Source organism: Anser cygnoides, chromosome 24, assembly GCF_040182565.1.
Source record: "Anser cygnoides isolate HZ-2024a breed goose chromosome 24, Taihu_goose_T2T_genome, whole genome shotgun sequence".
Lineage (NCBI taxonomy): Eukaryota > Metazoa > Chordata > Aves > Anseriformes > Anatidae > Anser > Anser cygnoides.
This window is the reverse complement of record NC_089896.1, coordinates 1,833,195-1,849,144: the sequence shown is the minus strand read 5'-3', so window position 1 is coordinate 1,849,144 and position 15,950 is coordinate 1,833,195. Positions and strand designations below refer to the sequence as shown.

At 60.3% G+C, this 15,950-nt stretch overlaps 1 protein-coding gene across 1 annotated transcript; it reads left to right on the top strand.

Moving 5' to 3' along the window:
• Window positions 1-7,415: 7,415 nt before the first annotated feature.
• Window positions 7,416-15,653, top strand: SERINC2 (serine incorporator 2). Its single transcript, XM_066982572.1, has 10 exons — window positions 7,416-7,563; window positions 11,750-11,911; window positions 12,351-12,538; window positions 12,970-13,049; window positions 13,219-13,356; window positions 13,479-13,648; window positions 13,739-13,829; window positions 13,923-14,058; window positions 14,370-14,585; window positions 15,010-15,653. The coding sequence occupies exons 1-10, from the start codon at window positions 7,525-7,527 to the stop codon at window positions 15,146-15,148; spliced, it is 1,359 nt and encodes a 452-aa protein (XP_066838673.1). The 5' UTR covers window positions 7,416-7,524; the 3' UTR covers window positions 15,149-15,653.
• Window positions 15,654-15,950: the final 297 nt, after the last annotated feature.

Below are 15,950 nucleotides of genomic sequence, written 5' to 3'. Positions count from 1 at the left end.
GAGCGGGGACGGGGCACTGGGGGGACTGGGAGGGGACACTGGGGGGAAGCCTCCTCTTTGGGGAGGGCCGGAAGGGAGCCACGCTGGGGTGTGAGCAGGGGGACGAGGTCCTGCCCCCCGCTTCATCCCTCCGCGTCCTCAGGAACTCCCGTTTCGGAGAGGTTTGCAGGCCCCGCTGGAGCACCCAAGGGTGGCTTTCCCTTCTGGGTGCCCCCAAGGGATGCCCTGCCCTGGGGGAGCTGGGGGAGAGCTACAGCACTGCCCCCATTTCCACCCCCTGAGCACCCCCATGCCGCTGCGGACCCCTGGGGACGGCCAGGCCGAGGGAGCTGGGTAAACTGAGGCAGCACAGAGGTGAAACAGGAGCAGGGACGGGGGCCCTCTGACCAGTCGGGTCCCAGCTTTGCAGTGCAGCCTCCTGGTGCAGCGAGCAGCAGGGTCTCCAGCTCCGAGCCCTCTGGGCAGGGCGAGCATCACTGATGGGGGTACCCGAAACAAAACACGGATGTCCCCAAGACCCTTCTTTATCCATCAGGGCAGCAAAGCCAGCAAGGACGGGGTCAGACAGCCCCCCATCCGCCACCCACTTTAAATTACGTTTGCTACTAAGGAGAAAGGCCCAGAAGACGGCGGAAACAGGCTCGGGAGTGTTTGACCTGAGCCACCACCCCTCTGCTGGCCCCCCTGGGGAGGGATGGAGGTGACAAAGCAGAGGCAGGCAGGGAAGGAGCGGGTTTGTTTTCCCGCAGGTCTGATCTGGGCCAAAAGTCACCTCGGAGGGGGAGCAGCGCTTTGCTATTCCTCTGTCAGACCTCTCCTCATATTTTCCAGCCCTGTTTAGGCCCTGATTTCTTGCAGGGTACACGGGCGATGTAGAGGAAAGGTTATTCCTGCGCTGAGCTCACCGCTGGGCTGAGTCAGTCCCTCCGCTGAGGCTGCCCAGGTTTCGCTCTAGGAGGGCAGACCAGGGCAGCAAGGCGAGTCCTGGGGGGGGGGGGAAAGAAATAATAATAAAAAAAAAGGTGTGTATGAGTTAACGGAGCATAAACGAAGCATCTGAAAAGCTGTCTTAATGGGCAAAAAGAGCTAAAGTCTGTTGTTCGTGCTCCAGTAACTTCCAGAAACTGGGAACTGCTGTGTTGGCAAACTGGCCGAAATCCCTGAAATTGCCGAGCATGGGGACAGCGAGCGGCCATCGCAGAGTGCCACCTGTGTGGGGCACGGTGCTTCCTCCTCCTCTTCCTCCTCTTCCTCCTCTTCCTCTCCTCCTCCTCCTCCTCTTCCTGCTGTGGCAGGGATTTGTGCAAAGCTCCCAGCGCCCGGCTTGGGCTTTTTTTATCCCTGGCTGCTCTTCCATTGACATTCCTAGCTGTGCCACCGGCTTCAGCGCTGCTCGCTAACCCCTTTTACAGGGAGCTAAATATAGCCCAGGCAGCCAAGGAAAATCTGCTCGGCTGGGCACGTGGGGCTCGGCAGCGCTTCTGCAGCCTCGGCTGGTGCCGGGAGGGTGCAGGGTCTGGGTGGTGGCAGTGCTCACCCTGTCTTCTTGTCCCTGTCCCCATCCGCGGTGAGCGCTGTGGCACTGCTTACTTCGATGCGTGCCGTGGGATCTCACCCCTCTCCCTGCCCCAGCATCGCCATTTCTGTCCCACCTGGGTTTTCCTGGGGTACCTCCATCAGCACTGGGGCATCTTAGGCTGGGGAGTGGCTGGAGTTTGTCATCAGCCCTGCTCCTGCCAGCAGGATCACAGCACAAAGCCCCAGCTCGCTGCTGTGCCTAGCAAAAAAGCCCCGTGCGGCTCCGGGGATGCACGTGGGTGCTGTGCGAAACGCACGGTGCGGGGAGCGAAGCCAAGCCCTGTGGCACCCATGGGCTCGCTGCTGTCCTGTGCCACGGAAACAAGATGAGGGGATGTTGTGGGGTCTGCCGAGGGGTGGGTGTGGGGTGGAGCAGCCCCTCGGCACCCTTGTGCGTGGGTGCAGCCTGGTTTCTGCCTCTGCTGCCAGCCAGCTGCTTCCACCGGAGCCACGGAGTCGTTAAGAAGACACTGATCTAATTGTCTCCACGTTGGTGCTGCTGTTTTTTTTTTTTTTCTTTTTCTTTTTCTTCCTTTAAACAGAAAGGAACGAGGCAAAATGCTGACTAGAGAAATCTAATTGGATCCCCATGGCTCATTAGACATTTCTCCAAAAGGAATAATCGTTAAATCTGAAAATGAGCAGGCTAGGAAATGGCTCACGGCGTGCACAGCTTTTCACCAGGCTTCTGCACACCCCCTGCATGCCCTGCGTGGGCCACGTTCGCTGGGACACCCGGTGGCGCCGGGGACACCCCATCACCTGTGGGACTGGTCTGTCGTGGTGCACAGAGCACCATGTGCTGGGGTGGGAAACGCACGTGGGGAGCTGGGGGGATCTGTCCCAGATTTTGGGAAGACATCCCGGGAAAGCAATGCTCAGACCCGGAGCTGGGGTGAGCTGGGGCTGGCAGGAGCTGAAAATGTCTCAAAGATGGAGTTACGGCTGCAAAAAAAGAACCACGTCCTCCTGCCAGGCAGAGCACGGGCACCTCCAGGTTGTGCCCTCACCCCACTGCCTGCTCCCCCACCTCCCTGCCCCTCCACCTCTATCGATTTGGATCCTGGGGCCTTGGAGAAGCAATTTAGCTGATCGTGGAGCCTACCCTCCCCAAATTTTCCACCCCGTGGGAGAGCCAGCAGCCGCTGTGACGGTGCAGAAGCTCCTACATGATGTTCCAATCCATCACCGGCCCCGCATCTGGCCACCGCAGTGAGAAGGACAAACGGCATCTGTCCTCACTCGGCAGGGGAATGCGAAGGCAGCTGGGAGCCCTGCCTGCGAGCACGAGCTGAATCAAGCTTCAAGGGCGGAGGGTGGCCAGAAATTCTTGGTCCTTCCCTTTTCTGGCTGGGAGAGGCTTTGGGGAAAGGGTCACAGCCCGTCGGGTGATGAGCACTAGGTTTGGTGGTGGTCCGTGGCTTTTCTTATTGAAAGCGGCAGCCGTGGCAGCCCCACTGGCCCTTAAGGCATCCCAAATCGGCAGAAGGGCCTCAAGGAGGGTCCAGGCTGATGAAGGCGTGCTTGGCTGCGGGTTTCTTTTGAGGGCCCTGGGCTGCAGGATGGGAGGTCGTGGTCTGGGAGCTGCCGGGGGGGAGGTCATGGTCAACACAAGTGACAAAGCAGGGGCTCGGGTGCAGAAGGCTTTGCAGGTTGGCGGTGGCCACCCCAGAATCATTCCTGGTGAGAGCCATCTCCCAGCAAACAGCCCCGCTGCCCAACCCTTCCTTTTTTATCCGCTGGGTTTGAATCCCTGCTCCCGTGACGCCGAGCACTCTGCCTCTGCCCGTAATTAAAGGCCCTGCAATCACCCGTCCCCAGTCCCGTGGCTGTTCATTACAGAAGAGCTTAGCACAAAATTAATTCCCCGACTCAAAGGCGTCCTTAGATAAGGGGGAGATGCTTCAATCTTGGGACTTCGGCATTTATCATTCCCATCCCAGGCTGGCTTTGTGCTTGTCCACTCCTGGAGGCCACCAAGAGGGACTGCAGGGGGGCAGAGAGGGCAGCTTCGTTCTTCTCCTCCTTGCCTGGCCCCAGGAAGGGCAGGGGGGGACCCGGGGACCCCTCCTCACCTCCCCGTGCGGATGAGCAGCACCCCGAGGTCTCGAGCACTTCCCTGAAGCACCCAAACCACGAGGCTGTGACGTGCTTGGCGGTGGCCTGGGGCAGACCTGAGGGACCTGGGGAAGGGTCCTGGGTGCCCCAAAACCTCGTCAAGGAGTGGTGTCAGCTCCCAGGGAGCCCCAGGGACATGGGCATCAGACCCCCATCTCCCCAAAATGTCCCTGCTTGTGTCACGCCTGCGCTAGGTGATGCCCTGGAGGAAAGGTGTTTGAAGGGTTGAGCTTTTTTTTTCCCAATACGGGCTCGATTATTAATTATTATTAATGACTGTAATGTAGGTTTATCCGTGAATAGCATCGCTCAGGCTCAGCAGGAACCCTTCTGGCTGCGCCCACGGCTAAGCTGGTATTGTCCCAGTTACTGTCACATGAGGCCATTTGTTTTCCACTCGGGTCCCCCCTGGGGAGGACGTCCCTGGAGCAGAGCCCAGTCCCTCCACGGCCACTCTGGTGCCACCCCCAGACCCCAAATGCCCCCATGCAGGTGGAAAGTCCCCCCCTGAGCCTGGTGCCTCGGGTGTCGGGGAGGGAGGAGGGGAATTTCTTCGGGGCCAGGCTGCTCCCAGCCCTGCTGAGCACCCGGGGTGATCTGGGGGCTTCTGGCACAGAGGGGCTGGCAGCACCCCACGCATCCCTGGCAGCATCCCTGTCCCGTGGGACATAAAGCCAGCGGGCCCTTTGGGGATGGGGACAGCAAGGGGCAGGTGGCACCGGGCTGGTGGCGGTGGCACGGGGAGCCCCCTCGGTGCTGTGACACGCGTGGGGAGCGCCCCCCACCCCCCCCCCTCCACGCAGCCGGGGGCTGGGACCTCCTGGTGCTGGGGGCGGTGGTGGCGGGGACACGGGGACATCGCCTCGGGGGCGGCAGGGCCGGGAGCTGAGCGCACCCAGCGCATCCCGGCACCGCCACCTGGCGGCTCCGGCCGAGGGGAGGGGGGGGACCAAGGGGACGGTGGGGGCGGAGGGGACAGCGGGGACAGGGACAGGGCACGGGTGGGCTTTCTGCTGCCCGCCGGGATCCCGCTGGCAGCTCCTGGGGGCCCCGAGGGGCTCGGGCAAGCTCCGGCTGCGGGCAGGGGCCGAGCCCCGCAGCGCTGCCCGCAGGCTCCCGGCGCCCTCCTCCTCCTCAAGGACACCGAGGGCACGGCGGGTGCCTGGCCCTGGTCCTGCTGCAGGCCTCCCTACCTTCTGCTCTGCCTGAATTTGGGGCCTGGAAGCGGGCCGGTGCAGCCAGGTCGGTCCCAACCCCTGAATTTCGGATGCCGGGAGCGGAGCCGCAGCTCCCGGAGGGCATCGGCATCTGCTGGTGCCCCGGCTCTGCCGAGACCCTCACACCTCGCCCCCAGCCCTTTGAGGAGCTCCTGCTCAGGTCACAGCCCTTTTTGCAATGAATTTCGTCTTGAAAATTGAATTTCACCCCCCAACCCTGCTGGCACGCCCACGACTCCCAGCTCTCTGCACCTGGGCGCTGTTTCTGTCCCACTGAAGCTGGGAGGCAGGGGGAGAAGAGGAAGATGGGGATGGCTCCTGCGGGACAGATTAACCAGCCTGGAGACTGAATCCTCCTCCGTGCCTGGAGCAGGGAGAGCAGGGAAAAGTGTGCTGGAGCTGGGGGCTGTGCTGGGGCTGGGACGTGTAACAGACCTGTGGGACTCGGTGGCTGGGAGCAGCAGTTGCCGACCCCGTGTCTTCCATTGGCAGCTCGTGGCAGGGGCACATCTCTCTGCACAGGAGACACCCCACAGTTAAAAATCACAGGGTGTCATTAATTTCCCTCCTGAAGCCATACACCAGGAAACCCCAGGCCCTCCCTGGCAGTATCAGCTGCTCCAGAGACAAGACGTGGGTGGGACCTGACTTGGAGCTTCCAATGTGTCCCAATTCACGGCAAATAAACTCAAAATACCTCCTAGTTAGGGTGTTTGCAGAGGAAAAGCTCCTGGTTCAGAGCCGTGTCTGAGGACCTGAGCCCTTCCCCGTGAGCTGCATTACCCTGGCCCCTGGGGTGAGCACCACGATTTAAAAAGGATTTTAAGTTACCTGACCGTGTTCAGAGGAGGGCAACAAAGCTGGCTGGAGGGCATGTCCTGGGAGGAGAGGCTGTGTGGGTCTGGTTTGGAGAACTGGAGGTTGAGGGGTGCCCTCATTGCTCCCTACAGAGGGGAAGCAGCGAGGGGGAGTGCTCACCTTCCCCGGGGGATGCTCGGACCAGACGTCGGTGTGGTGGTTTTACTGCGGTAGGCAGCTGAACGCCACCGCTACCGCTCTCTCACTGCCCCTCCTCAGAAGAGGAGGGGAAGAAGAAAAGGAAAGAAACAACTCACGGGTTGAGATAAGGACAATTTAATTAAAGGAAAAATAATTATCAAGGGAAAAATATTATTAATTAAATAATTTAACTAAAGGGAAAGGAAAATGGAAAAGGGAAAAAAAAAGGAAAGAAAAACAAAGACCATGTGGAAGCACAGAGGAAAGAAATTTCTCCACTTCCTACCAATGACTGATGCTTGACCACATCCTTGAAGCAGGGCCTCAAGGCACGTAGCCGCTGTTCGGGAGGACAGATGTTTTCACAACGAGAGCCCACCCCTCCCCTCCGCTTCCTTTTTCCACCTCTTATTGCTGAGTGTGACACCACATGGGATGGAATATCCCTTCGGTGGCTTTGGGGCAGCTGCCCTGGTGACTTTCTTTCCTCCCCTCTTGCCCACCCCCAGCCTGGTGGCTCTGGGGGGCCGGAGGGCGTCCGGATGCGGTGCCAGCACTGCTCAGCAGCAGGCACAGCACCGGTGTGATACCAGGGCTGTTCCAGCTACGTGCAGAGCACAGCGCTGCGTGGGCTGCTGCAGGGAAAGGTGACTCCATCCCAGCCAGACCCAGCACAGTTAGGGGAAACTTTCCCGGCTGTCAGACACGGGAACAGGCCTCCTAGAGAGGGGGCTGTGCCTCAGCTTCAGCAGTAGGCTGGCAGTGGGACTTGATGATCGCTGTAGACCCTTTCCAGCCAACACCTATTCTATTCTATTCTATTCTATTCTATTCTATTCTATTCTATTCTATTCTATTCTATTCTATTCTATTCTATTCTATTCTATTCTATTCTATTCTATTCTATTCTATTCTATTCTATTCTATTCTATTCTATTCTATTCTATTCTATTCTATTCTATTCTATTCTATTCTATTCTATTCTATTCTATCCTATTCTACTCTACTCTACTCTACTCTACCCTATTCTATTCTATTCTACTCTACTCTACTCTACTCTACTCTACCCTATTCTATTCTATTCTACTCTACTCTACTCTACTCTACCCTATTCTATTCTATTCTACTCTACTCTACTCTACTCTACCCTATTCTATTCTATTCTATTCTATTCTATTCTATTCTATTCTATTCTATTCTATTCTCATCCCATCCCATCCCATCCCATCCCACCCCATCCCACCCCATCCCACCCCACCCCATCCCATTCCATCCCACCCCATCCCACCCCACCCCCTCTAACACCTCCCTTCCCATCTCCACACTCCCACTCCCCACCCCGATTCCCATCCCACCCCCGGGGCTGGGACACCCTCCGGCAGCCCCATCTCCCCCACCCCTTACTCTCCGGCTCCCCCCCCCCCCCAGCACCCCCCACCCTACTGACCCGGGTTCCTCACCCCTCGCCGTGCCGGGGGGACCCTCCCGTGCCCCCCCCCAACCCCGTACCCGGAGCCCCGGCCCGGGCCCGCCCCGCCGCTGCCCCCGCCCCGCAGACTCGGGCCCGCCCCGGGGAGGCGCCGCGCCGGGCTCGGGGAGCCGGGGGCGCACGATGGGGGCCTGCCTGGGGGTCTGCTCCCTGCTGAGCTGCGTGAGTGCCGGGGCAGCGGGGGGAACCGGAGCCGAACCGGTTCCGAGCCGCAGCGTGCACCGGGTTCGGCTCCGGGACGGGACCGGAGGGGGCCCTGGGGAGCGCTGGGGGCACCCGGGGGAGAGGGGGGGGTTTGGGGGCACCCGGGGGCTGCGCCCCGGTGCAGTTCTGGGGGGGGACAGGGGGCAGCGGGGGCCGCTGCAGCCCGGGGGGGGCACAGGAGGCACGGGGCGGGGGAGGGGAAGCGGGGGGGTGCGGCCCGGTGGAGCCGGGGGGGCGCAGGGGACCCCCAGGGGAATGCGTGGGACCCCCCAGAGGGTGCCCCCCTGTGTACCCGGGGGAAGCAGGGGACCCCTGGGGGTTGTAGGGGATCCTTGGAGGGTTGTAGGGGATCCCTGGGGGGTTGTAGGGACACCCGCGGGATGCCCCCCTCTATACCAGGAAAACGCAGGGGCCCCCTTCGGGGTTTGCAGGGGACCCCCGGAGGTGCCCCCCTCTGTCCCCGGGGGAAGCAGGGGACACCCATGGCAGGGGGGCTCGCTGCACCCAGGGGTGTCCAAGGGAGCCCCGTGGGGTTCGTCCCAGGGAGATGCGGAGCTCCTGAATCTCGTGCTCAGGGGGATCCCATAGTACCAGGGCACCCCCCGGGGGTGTACCCCATGCATCTGGGGGGGCTGTGGGGAGCTGGGGCACTCTTACAGCGCTGAGGGAAAACGGGGTCCTGCCTCAGCGCCCAGCTCCGGGGAGGGCTTGGGGTATCCTGGGCTCCCAGGGCATCCCAGAAGGGGGGCTCACACCCTGCCCCGATACACCCCGGGGTGGGAAGCAGGGGCTGACACCCCCCTGAGCCAGCCCCAGCATCCTGCCTGTGAACGAGGGGCTGGGAGGGGGGGCTCTGTGCGGGTGCCGTGCCCGGTGCTGTGCCGGTGATGCAGGTGGGTGCTGCCGGTGCCGTGCCCGGTGACGCGCGCCCGGCGCTGCCTTCCTGGGCACGGGCTGGGGCAGGTCCCCGAAACCTCCCCGCCTGGCTGGGAACGGGGCCGGGGCCGGGAACGGGGCCGCTTTCGCAACTCGGCCTCAAAGTTCTGAGGGTTTCACTTGGCCCCGTTGGCGGTATCGGAAAAGCCAGGAGTTACTCCGGGGCAGGGCTGTGGAGGGTGTTGACATAATTCTGGATATTTTTCCCCCTCCAGGAAATGTTTTGGCCCAGGGTAGAGTCACTTGTAGGTTCTGTGTAGGGTCAGGCCCCTGCATTTCACCTGGCTGTGGGGGCGATGCTGGGACCTGGTGCCCAGGGGTTCCCACCTCCCCGGCCTGCGCTGACCTCGTTGCCTTTGGTACTGATTAATCTGCCAGCTCATTAGATGATGACTGGCTGCTTGGCGTTGCTTTTGGTTGACTCAGTCTCTGCATCCGCAGGGGTGTGGGGGCGAGGGCAGCCTGCAGGAGGGGGTGGCGCTGGGTTGCTGTTGGGTTCGGGCTGTGTGAGCGGTGCCCGTTCTGCACCCCCAGCCGCCGTTCTGGCGGCGAGCTGCGTTTTGTGAGGATGTCGATAGCGAAACCGGAGGGATTAATCTTTAATCTGTGGCAGCTGAAACCTGACGCCTCCTCATTGGTCCACCACGTCTGTGGGCCGCTTCCCTTCGCTGGCTTTTTCTGTCCTGCTGGATCCACCTCCGTACTCGTGGGCATCCTGGAAAGCCCGCTGGAGAGGTGCGACTGGGCGCTTCCAGTGCTGTGTTCCTACAGGAGGCTTCTCTTGCCTTTAATCCACTTGCTTGCTCAAGAAAAACAAAGGGAAAGGCCGAAATCAAGAGCTGCCTCTTCCTTTGTAAAGGTGCTTGGGAAGGGCAGTTTGTAGGCACGGTCCTCTGTGCCGAAGGGCCTCCTGGTGACGTGGGACTCTCAGGTTACAGCCCTACCCCGTTATGCTGGGAGGTGCCTCCCCGTGCTTGCAGGAGGCCATAAAACCTGAAATGAGGCCACGGAGCTTGTCCTGAAAGAGCCTACCCTGAAGTCCAGCTCTGGTTGGACCTGATGATCTTAGAAGTCTTTTCCAAGTTCAATCGCTCAATGATTATGGAAAGCTCCAGGGGGATGTGGGCTCCCCAAAACCTCGTAGCTTCAGCACAGTGACGTGCCTATCCCAGGGAAAATGGGATGCGTGGGGTCGTGCCTCCTGCAGGGTTTTGCAGATGCTCGAGCGTGGGGTGCCGTGCAGGAACGTTTCCATGTGTGAGCGTATCTCCCGGCCGTGCCCAGCCCGTGCCTCTCTCCCTTTTGTCTGACTCTAACCAAGCCCTCGTTGCTTCATTTCTCTTTTAAGCAGAAAGCTGTGGGACTGGGGATGAGGTTCTGCACAGGCTGTGGGTTGTGCTGTGATGCCTTTGCACATCTTGCCGTGCGTGCCGTGGTCACCCTGCGACCACAAAGCCTGAACAGCCTCAACGGTGGGAAGTGACGGCAGCAGGGGGCTGAACCCCCAAATTCAGCCACCAAATGACAAACCGCATGATTTTTCAGGCTGTTTTCGGTGGCCATTTTCTTTCTTTTTTTTTTTTTTTTTTAATTTATTTTTTCAATTTGAAGGTTACATACGGTAAAACCGACACATTTTAAATGCATTCTTGTGCAAATGGAGCGCTTAATGAGCCTGCAAGGAAGTAATCTCGAATTGAAGGCTGCTTTTTCACGTTCTCAAGTCAAAAGCATGAAGTGATGTCCCTTGAGTAGCTCCGTCATGGTCCCTGAGGAAAGGTGGGCTCCTCTCGCCTGCTCAGCACAGCCTCTGGCTGGGCTGGATGCTGTATACATCACGGAGGAGCTGATTTTGCTCGAGCAGTGATGTGATGAGGTTTCCAAAATAATTTCAAAGCTTCCTCTAGTGATTTTGGGGTGTCAAAGTGAGCGCTGTGAACCTCCACGCTCCTGCATCTGAGGAGGAAGCTGCACGTTTGATGTCCTTGCACAGCCACCCGAAAAGCTGTTTCTTTTCTGCTATCTCTGTTTTTTCCCCCACTAATTTTCGGATAGAGGGATGTGTGCTTTAGTTGATATGGACAGATATTTAATTAACATTGATTGCTGGGCATAATTAAGGAAGTGTGTAGCCTTTTCTGGGTAATAATGAACACACAACGCACACACCCCCGTTACGGGAGGGAGCTGAGCCCTTCCAGTGTCTGCAGGCCTGTGGCTGGCTGAGGCCCTTCAAGTGCAGGGCAGAAAAAGCTGCTCGAGGGGGAGAATAAAAGAGTCAAAAGCAAAATAAATCGATGAAGTTACTTGCAGATAGAGGGAAAGCAGTTCGGTGAGGACCAGCGAGTGGGATAGATATTTAACACGGGACCTTTTGCTCGTATGACCTACGAGTGGGTTAAAGGTTCAGAAACGTTTCTTGAAATGTTTCTTACGTTGTTTATTCACTCACTTTATGTCCTTCTGGGAAATGGGGGTTTTGGACGTGGCCCCGCAGATGGGTGGCTCCACAGAGGTGATGAAGGGCTGAAAGTTGTCCCTGTCCTGATCAGTCACATCCGGACCAGGACGTGGTGGCCAGGGCTGGCTGCTGGCCGTATCCTGCCCTCCTGCCCCCTAGCCAGCATCAAACCCGACTTCATGCAAAACCCCTCGGTTATTCTTCCTTTAAGGGCCATGATTGCTGCTCAGGGTGCTCCAAAACCTCGTAGGCATTAAATAAGCAGGTGAATATCCAGTGGGAACAACATTTCAAGGAGCGGCAGAGTCAAACTTGTCGAAGGCCAACTGCAGGGATGCAAACAGCATCTCCTGCATGCTTCTGTCACCATGGTTTGTGGGAGCTGGGGATTTGGGCCACCAGAAACCACCGTGGACTTCTGAGGATGTTGTGCCTCAGTTTTCCCACCTGTAAAATGGGTTTAGCAGCACGGCTTGCAGGGAGAGCTGGCTTCCCCACGATGCTGGTATGGGTTTTTTCCCCATCCCCTATTAGGTTGAAAAGGCAGCCTTAAATTATTTTGTGGACTGATTCGAAAGAGATGAGGCTGCAGCGGGGCAGGGCCTTTTTTCATGCAATGGCTGGAAAGAAAACAAAAACAAAAAACCAACGAGGACGTGGATGTCCCCAGGACCATCTGCAGCAGTTTCCGAGCTGGGTGGTTTCTGCGGCGATCCCCTTCCCACGGCCCCCCGGCTCTCGTTGCAGGTGTCCTGCCTGTGCGGCCCCGCATCATGCCTTCTCTGCGGCTGCTGCCCCTCGGCCAGGAACTCCACCGTCTCCCGACTCCTCTTCACCTTCTTCCTCTTCCTCTGCACCCTCGTCTCCATCATCATGATCATCCCCGGCGTGGAGAAGGAGCTGCACAAGGTAACTCCTGCTGCCCTCGCGGAGGTTGCTGGACTTGATCAGGCTGGGGAAGGGGTTTAGCTTGGGATGGGTACGTGAGGCTGACTCAAAAAGTAATTTTTTTGGGGCGTGGTGTTGCTTCTGATGCTTTTTTCCAAGCATCTCACAAAGAGAGGGTGTCATTGACCCCGGCTTTCCACGGAGATGACAATGCTGTGGGATAAATTCCTGCATTATCAGTTTTTCCCAGCTGTCTACCCAAAAGGTTTCCTACATCCCAGTTTGGGACCTTTTGGGAAATGCCAGTTTCACCCCAGCTTCCCAGTGCCCTGCAGGGTGGCTTTGGCTGGGTCACGCCACCAGTGTCCCCAGCTGTGCCACCCTCTTGCTGGCCGGCTGAGGGTGCGGGGCGCTCGGGGAGCAGCCGGGGCGCTCGCTCCTCATCTCCTCACCCCTGCAGCTCCCCGGCTTCTGCGAGGGCAGCGGCTCGGTGCTGGGGGTCCAAGTCCACGCTGACTGCAGCGGCTTCCTGGGCCACAAGGCCGTGTACCGCATGGGCTTCGCCGCCGCCTCCTTCTTCTTCCTCTTCGCCGTGATCATGGTATGCGTGCGCAGCAGCAAGGACCCGCGAGCCGCCGTGCAGAACGGGTGAGCGAGCCCTCGCGCTTGTCTTGAAGCACGTTTGGGGAGAGTCCGTTTCATTTTTTTTCCCTTTTTGTCCCCGTTCTGTGCATGGGGAAGGTGGGGATAAAGCAGAAAGGCAGTTTGAGCTCGCTCTCAGGTTTTGGGTTGAATGCAACGCTTTTGGGGATTGTACACCCCAGTGCTGCATGTACCAGCAGGCGCAACGTGCTGGGAAATTCGGGATTTGCCCAGCACCACTCCCATCTGGGGGATGCCTGGCCCCTGGCTCCTGAACAAGGAGCCGAGCAGCCCCTGAGCATGTTTCCCTGGGGATGCTGGTTTGGGGGGGGGGGGTCAGCAGAGCCCCTGCCCCAGCGTTTTGGGAGCCGCTGGGGGTTCGCTCCCAGCGGTGATGGTTCCCGTTCGCTGACTCTGCCTCCTCTCCCCTCCTGCAGCTTCTGGCTCTTGAAGTTCATGGTGCTGGTGGGGCTCACGGTGGGGGCCTTCTACATCCCTGACGGCTCCTTCACCTCAGGTGAGGGGCTGCAGGCGGGCGGTGGGGGGGCCACGGGGTCCGCACCATGCCAGGGGCACCATCCTGCCCTCGGCGTCCGTGTGTCCTGGCACTGGGTGCTGCCCCCATGCACCCAGCGCTGTCACGTTCCCACTCCTAACGTCTTCCTCTCTTCCTCCCGCCACCCAAGTCTGGTTCTACTTCGGTGTGGTCGGCTCCTTCCTCTTCATCCTCATCCAGCTCATCCTCCTCATCGACTTCGCCCACTCCTGGAGCCAGCTGTGGCTGCGCAACGCGGGCGAGGGCAGCGCCAAGGGCTGGTACGCAGGTCGGTGCGGCTGCGCCTTGCGCCCTGCTGCCCCAGGAACCTCATCCTGGGGCCGGGAGCTGCCCTGCAGCGACGGCCGGGGCTCTGCTCCAGCCCCCTTCCTTTTTTCCTTCCTCCCCCAGCCCTTTGCGCTGTCACCTTCATCTTCTACGCTGCCTCCATTGCGGCCATCGCGCTGCTCTATGTTTACTACACCAAGCCCCAGGGCTGCACGGAGGGCAAGGTCCTCATCAGCATCAACCTCATCCTCTGCGTCATCGTCTCGGCCATGTCCATCCTGCCCAAAATCCAGGTGAGGTGGCGGGGGGAACCGGGAGGCCGGTGGCCCTGCCACCTCCCCCTGCGCCAGGATGAGCCCTGAGCGTCGCCGTTGTGTTTGCAGGATGCCCAGCCGCACTCGGGGCTGCTGCAGGCGTCCCTCATCACCCTCTACACCATCTTCATCACCTGGTCCGCCCTGGCCAACGTCCCCAGTAAGCACAGGGCATCCTCAGGCTTGCTGCCTGCCGCTCGGGGGGGGGTGTGAGTCTGGGGACAGGCACTGACCCCCCTGCGTGCCCCCCCAGACCAGGACTGTAACCCCACGCTGCTGCTGCGGAACAGCACGGGCTCAGCAGAGGCTGCCCAGCCGCTGACAACGTGGTGGGACGCCCCGAGCATCGTGGGGCTGGTGATCTTCATCCTCTGCACCCTCTTCATCAGGTGAGGATGTGGCGCGTGGCCCCTGGGACCTCACGGTCCCTCTGCTTGCCCAGAGGCACCGGGAGGATTTTAGGGGAATCGGTGCTGCAGCTTGTTCCAGGGTGCTGGCACCACGCGCTGCCTGCAGAGCCATCCTGCTCCCCGGCACTGGGCACCCTGCGGGGTCCTGCTCACAGCTTTTAGGGTGTCAGGGGGTTTCTGCTCGAGCCACATCCCTCAGACTGCTCTGCCACCCTAGGGACACCCCTGTGGGGTGTCCCCATGCCGGGGCACAGTCACCCTGACCTGTCCATCCGTCCGTCTGTCTGCAGCATCCGCTCCTCGGACCACGCGCAGGTCAACAAGATGATGCTGACGGAGGAGAGCGGGGCCGGGGCGAGCGCTGGGGATGCGGCGGCGGCAGAGAGCGGGGTGCACCGCGCCTACGACAACGAGCAGGACGGCGTCACCTACAGCTACAGCTTCTTCCACCTCTGCCTCCTCCTCGCCGCCCTCTACATCATGATGACGCTCACCAACTGGTACAGGTGGGCAGCACCCCCGGGGGCCGGGGGCATCCCCCTGTTCTGCTCCCCCCTTCTGTGGGGTCCTCCTCGTACTTGGGCTGGGCACGGCTGCTGAGGATGGGTCCACGTGTGAGCAAACTTCACAGGCATCCCAATCAGGGTTAATTATTTGGAGGTGGCTGAGCGCCCTATGGATGCGCTCTGGGTGTGAGTTCGCTGGGTACCCACTTGCAGCATCCCCCCTGTCCTTGCAGCATCCCCCCTGTCCTTGCAGCATCCCCGCTGCACCCTGGGGACATGGGGGGAGCAGGGAGCCAGCCCCGGGGTGTCCCAGGCTACAGCACCGGGGCTGCATCCTCCAGCACGTGGCTGAGGACCTCGGGGCTGGAGGGTGCCACCGTGCCAGTGCGGCGCCGTAATGGGTGCCACTCTCTTGCCCTTTCAGGCCCGACGAGAGCCTGCGGGTGCTGAGCAGCCCCTGGACGGCCGTGTGGGTGAAGATCTGCTCCAGCTGGGCCGGGCTTCTGCTCTACGCCTGGACGCTGGTGGCTCCGCTGGTGCTGCCGGACCGGGACTTCAGCTGAGGCGGCCGCGGGCATCCCCCCCCCAACGCCAGGGGCAGCCCCAGCTCCGCCTCGGCCCCAGCCTCGAGTTTTGCACGTGGGTTGTGCCTTCTTGCAGGTTTTTGGTTTTAATTTAAAAGGGATAAAGTGCCAAGCAGGGACAGTCAACGAGAGGGCTGGGACTTTCCTAAGGACGTCCGTACCGCTGTTACGCTGCCTGTGCTTGCCTCGTGCCTTCAGCGGTGCCTTCAGCCGCCCTCCTCTCAGCCTTTGGAGGGCTGGGTTTGCACGAGCTGCTCTCCTCCTCTCCCGGGACCGCGGTGCCTTCTGCAGGGGTTTGGGGACTGACCGTGACAAGGAGATGGGACCCGGCCACCAGCCTCTGCGGCTTCCCCAGCCAGCCTGGAGGAAAGCCAAGCTGGGGGCTGCGTGTCGCCTGTGTCCCCCCCAGCCTTGGAGGGTCGGTTGATTTCCCCAGGGCTCTCCCTGCATCCTCAATAAAGTCTTGTTTGGAAAAAAGGAAAAAGGCAGCTTTGTCCTTCTGGGGTCTTTTGTGGGGCCTTCTGGGGCACGTATGGTATGGACCCAGCGCTGGGCTGAGGGCACAGCGTGCGTGCAAGCAGGGGAGCAGCGTTTTGGGGCAGGGTGACTTGTGGTGAGGAGGCACAGCGAGCCCTAATCCCAGCACCCGATAGTGGGGGCACCCCGGGATGGGGTGGGTGTGCAGCATGGCGGGGGGCACGGTGGGGGTGCCGCCCGTGCTGTGCTTCTGCCTGCTGCACCCTTCATCCTACACCCTGCACCCCTCGGTCTGCACCCTGCA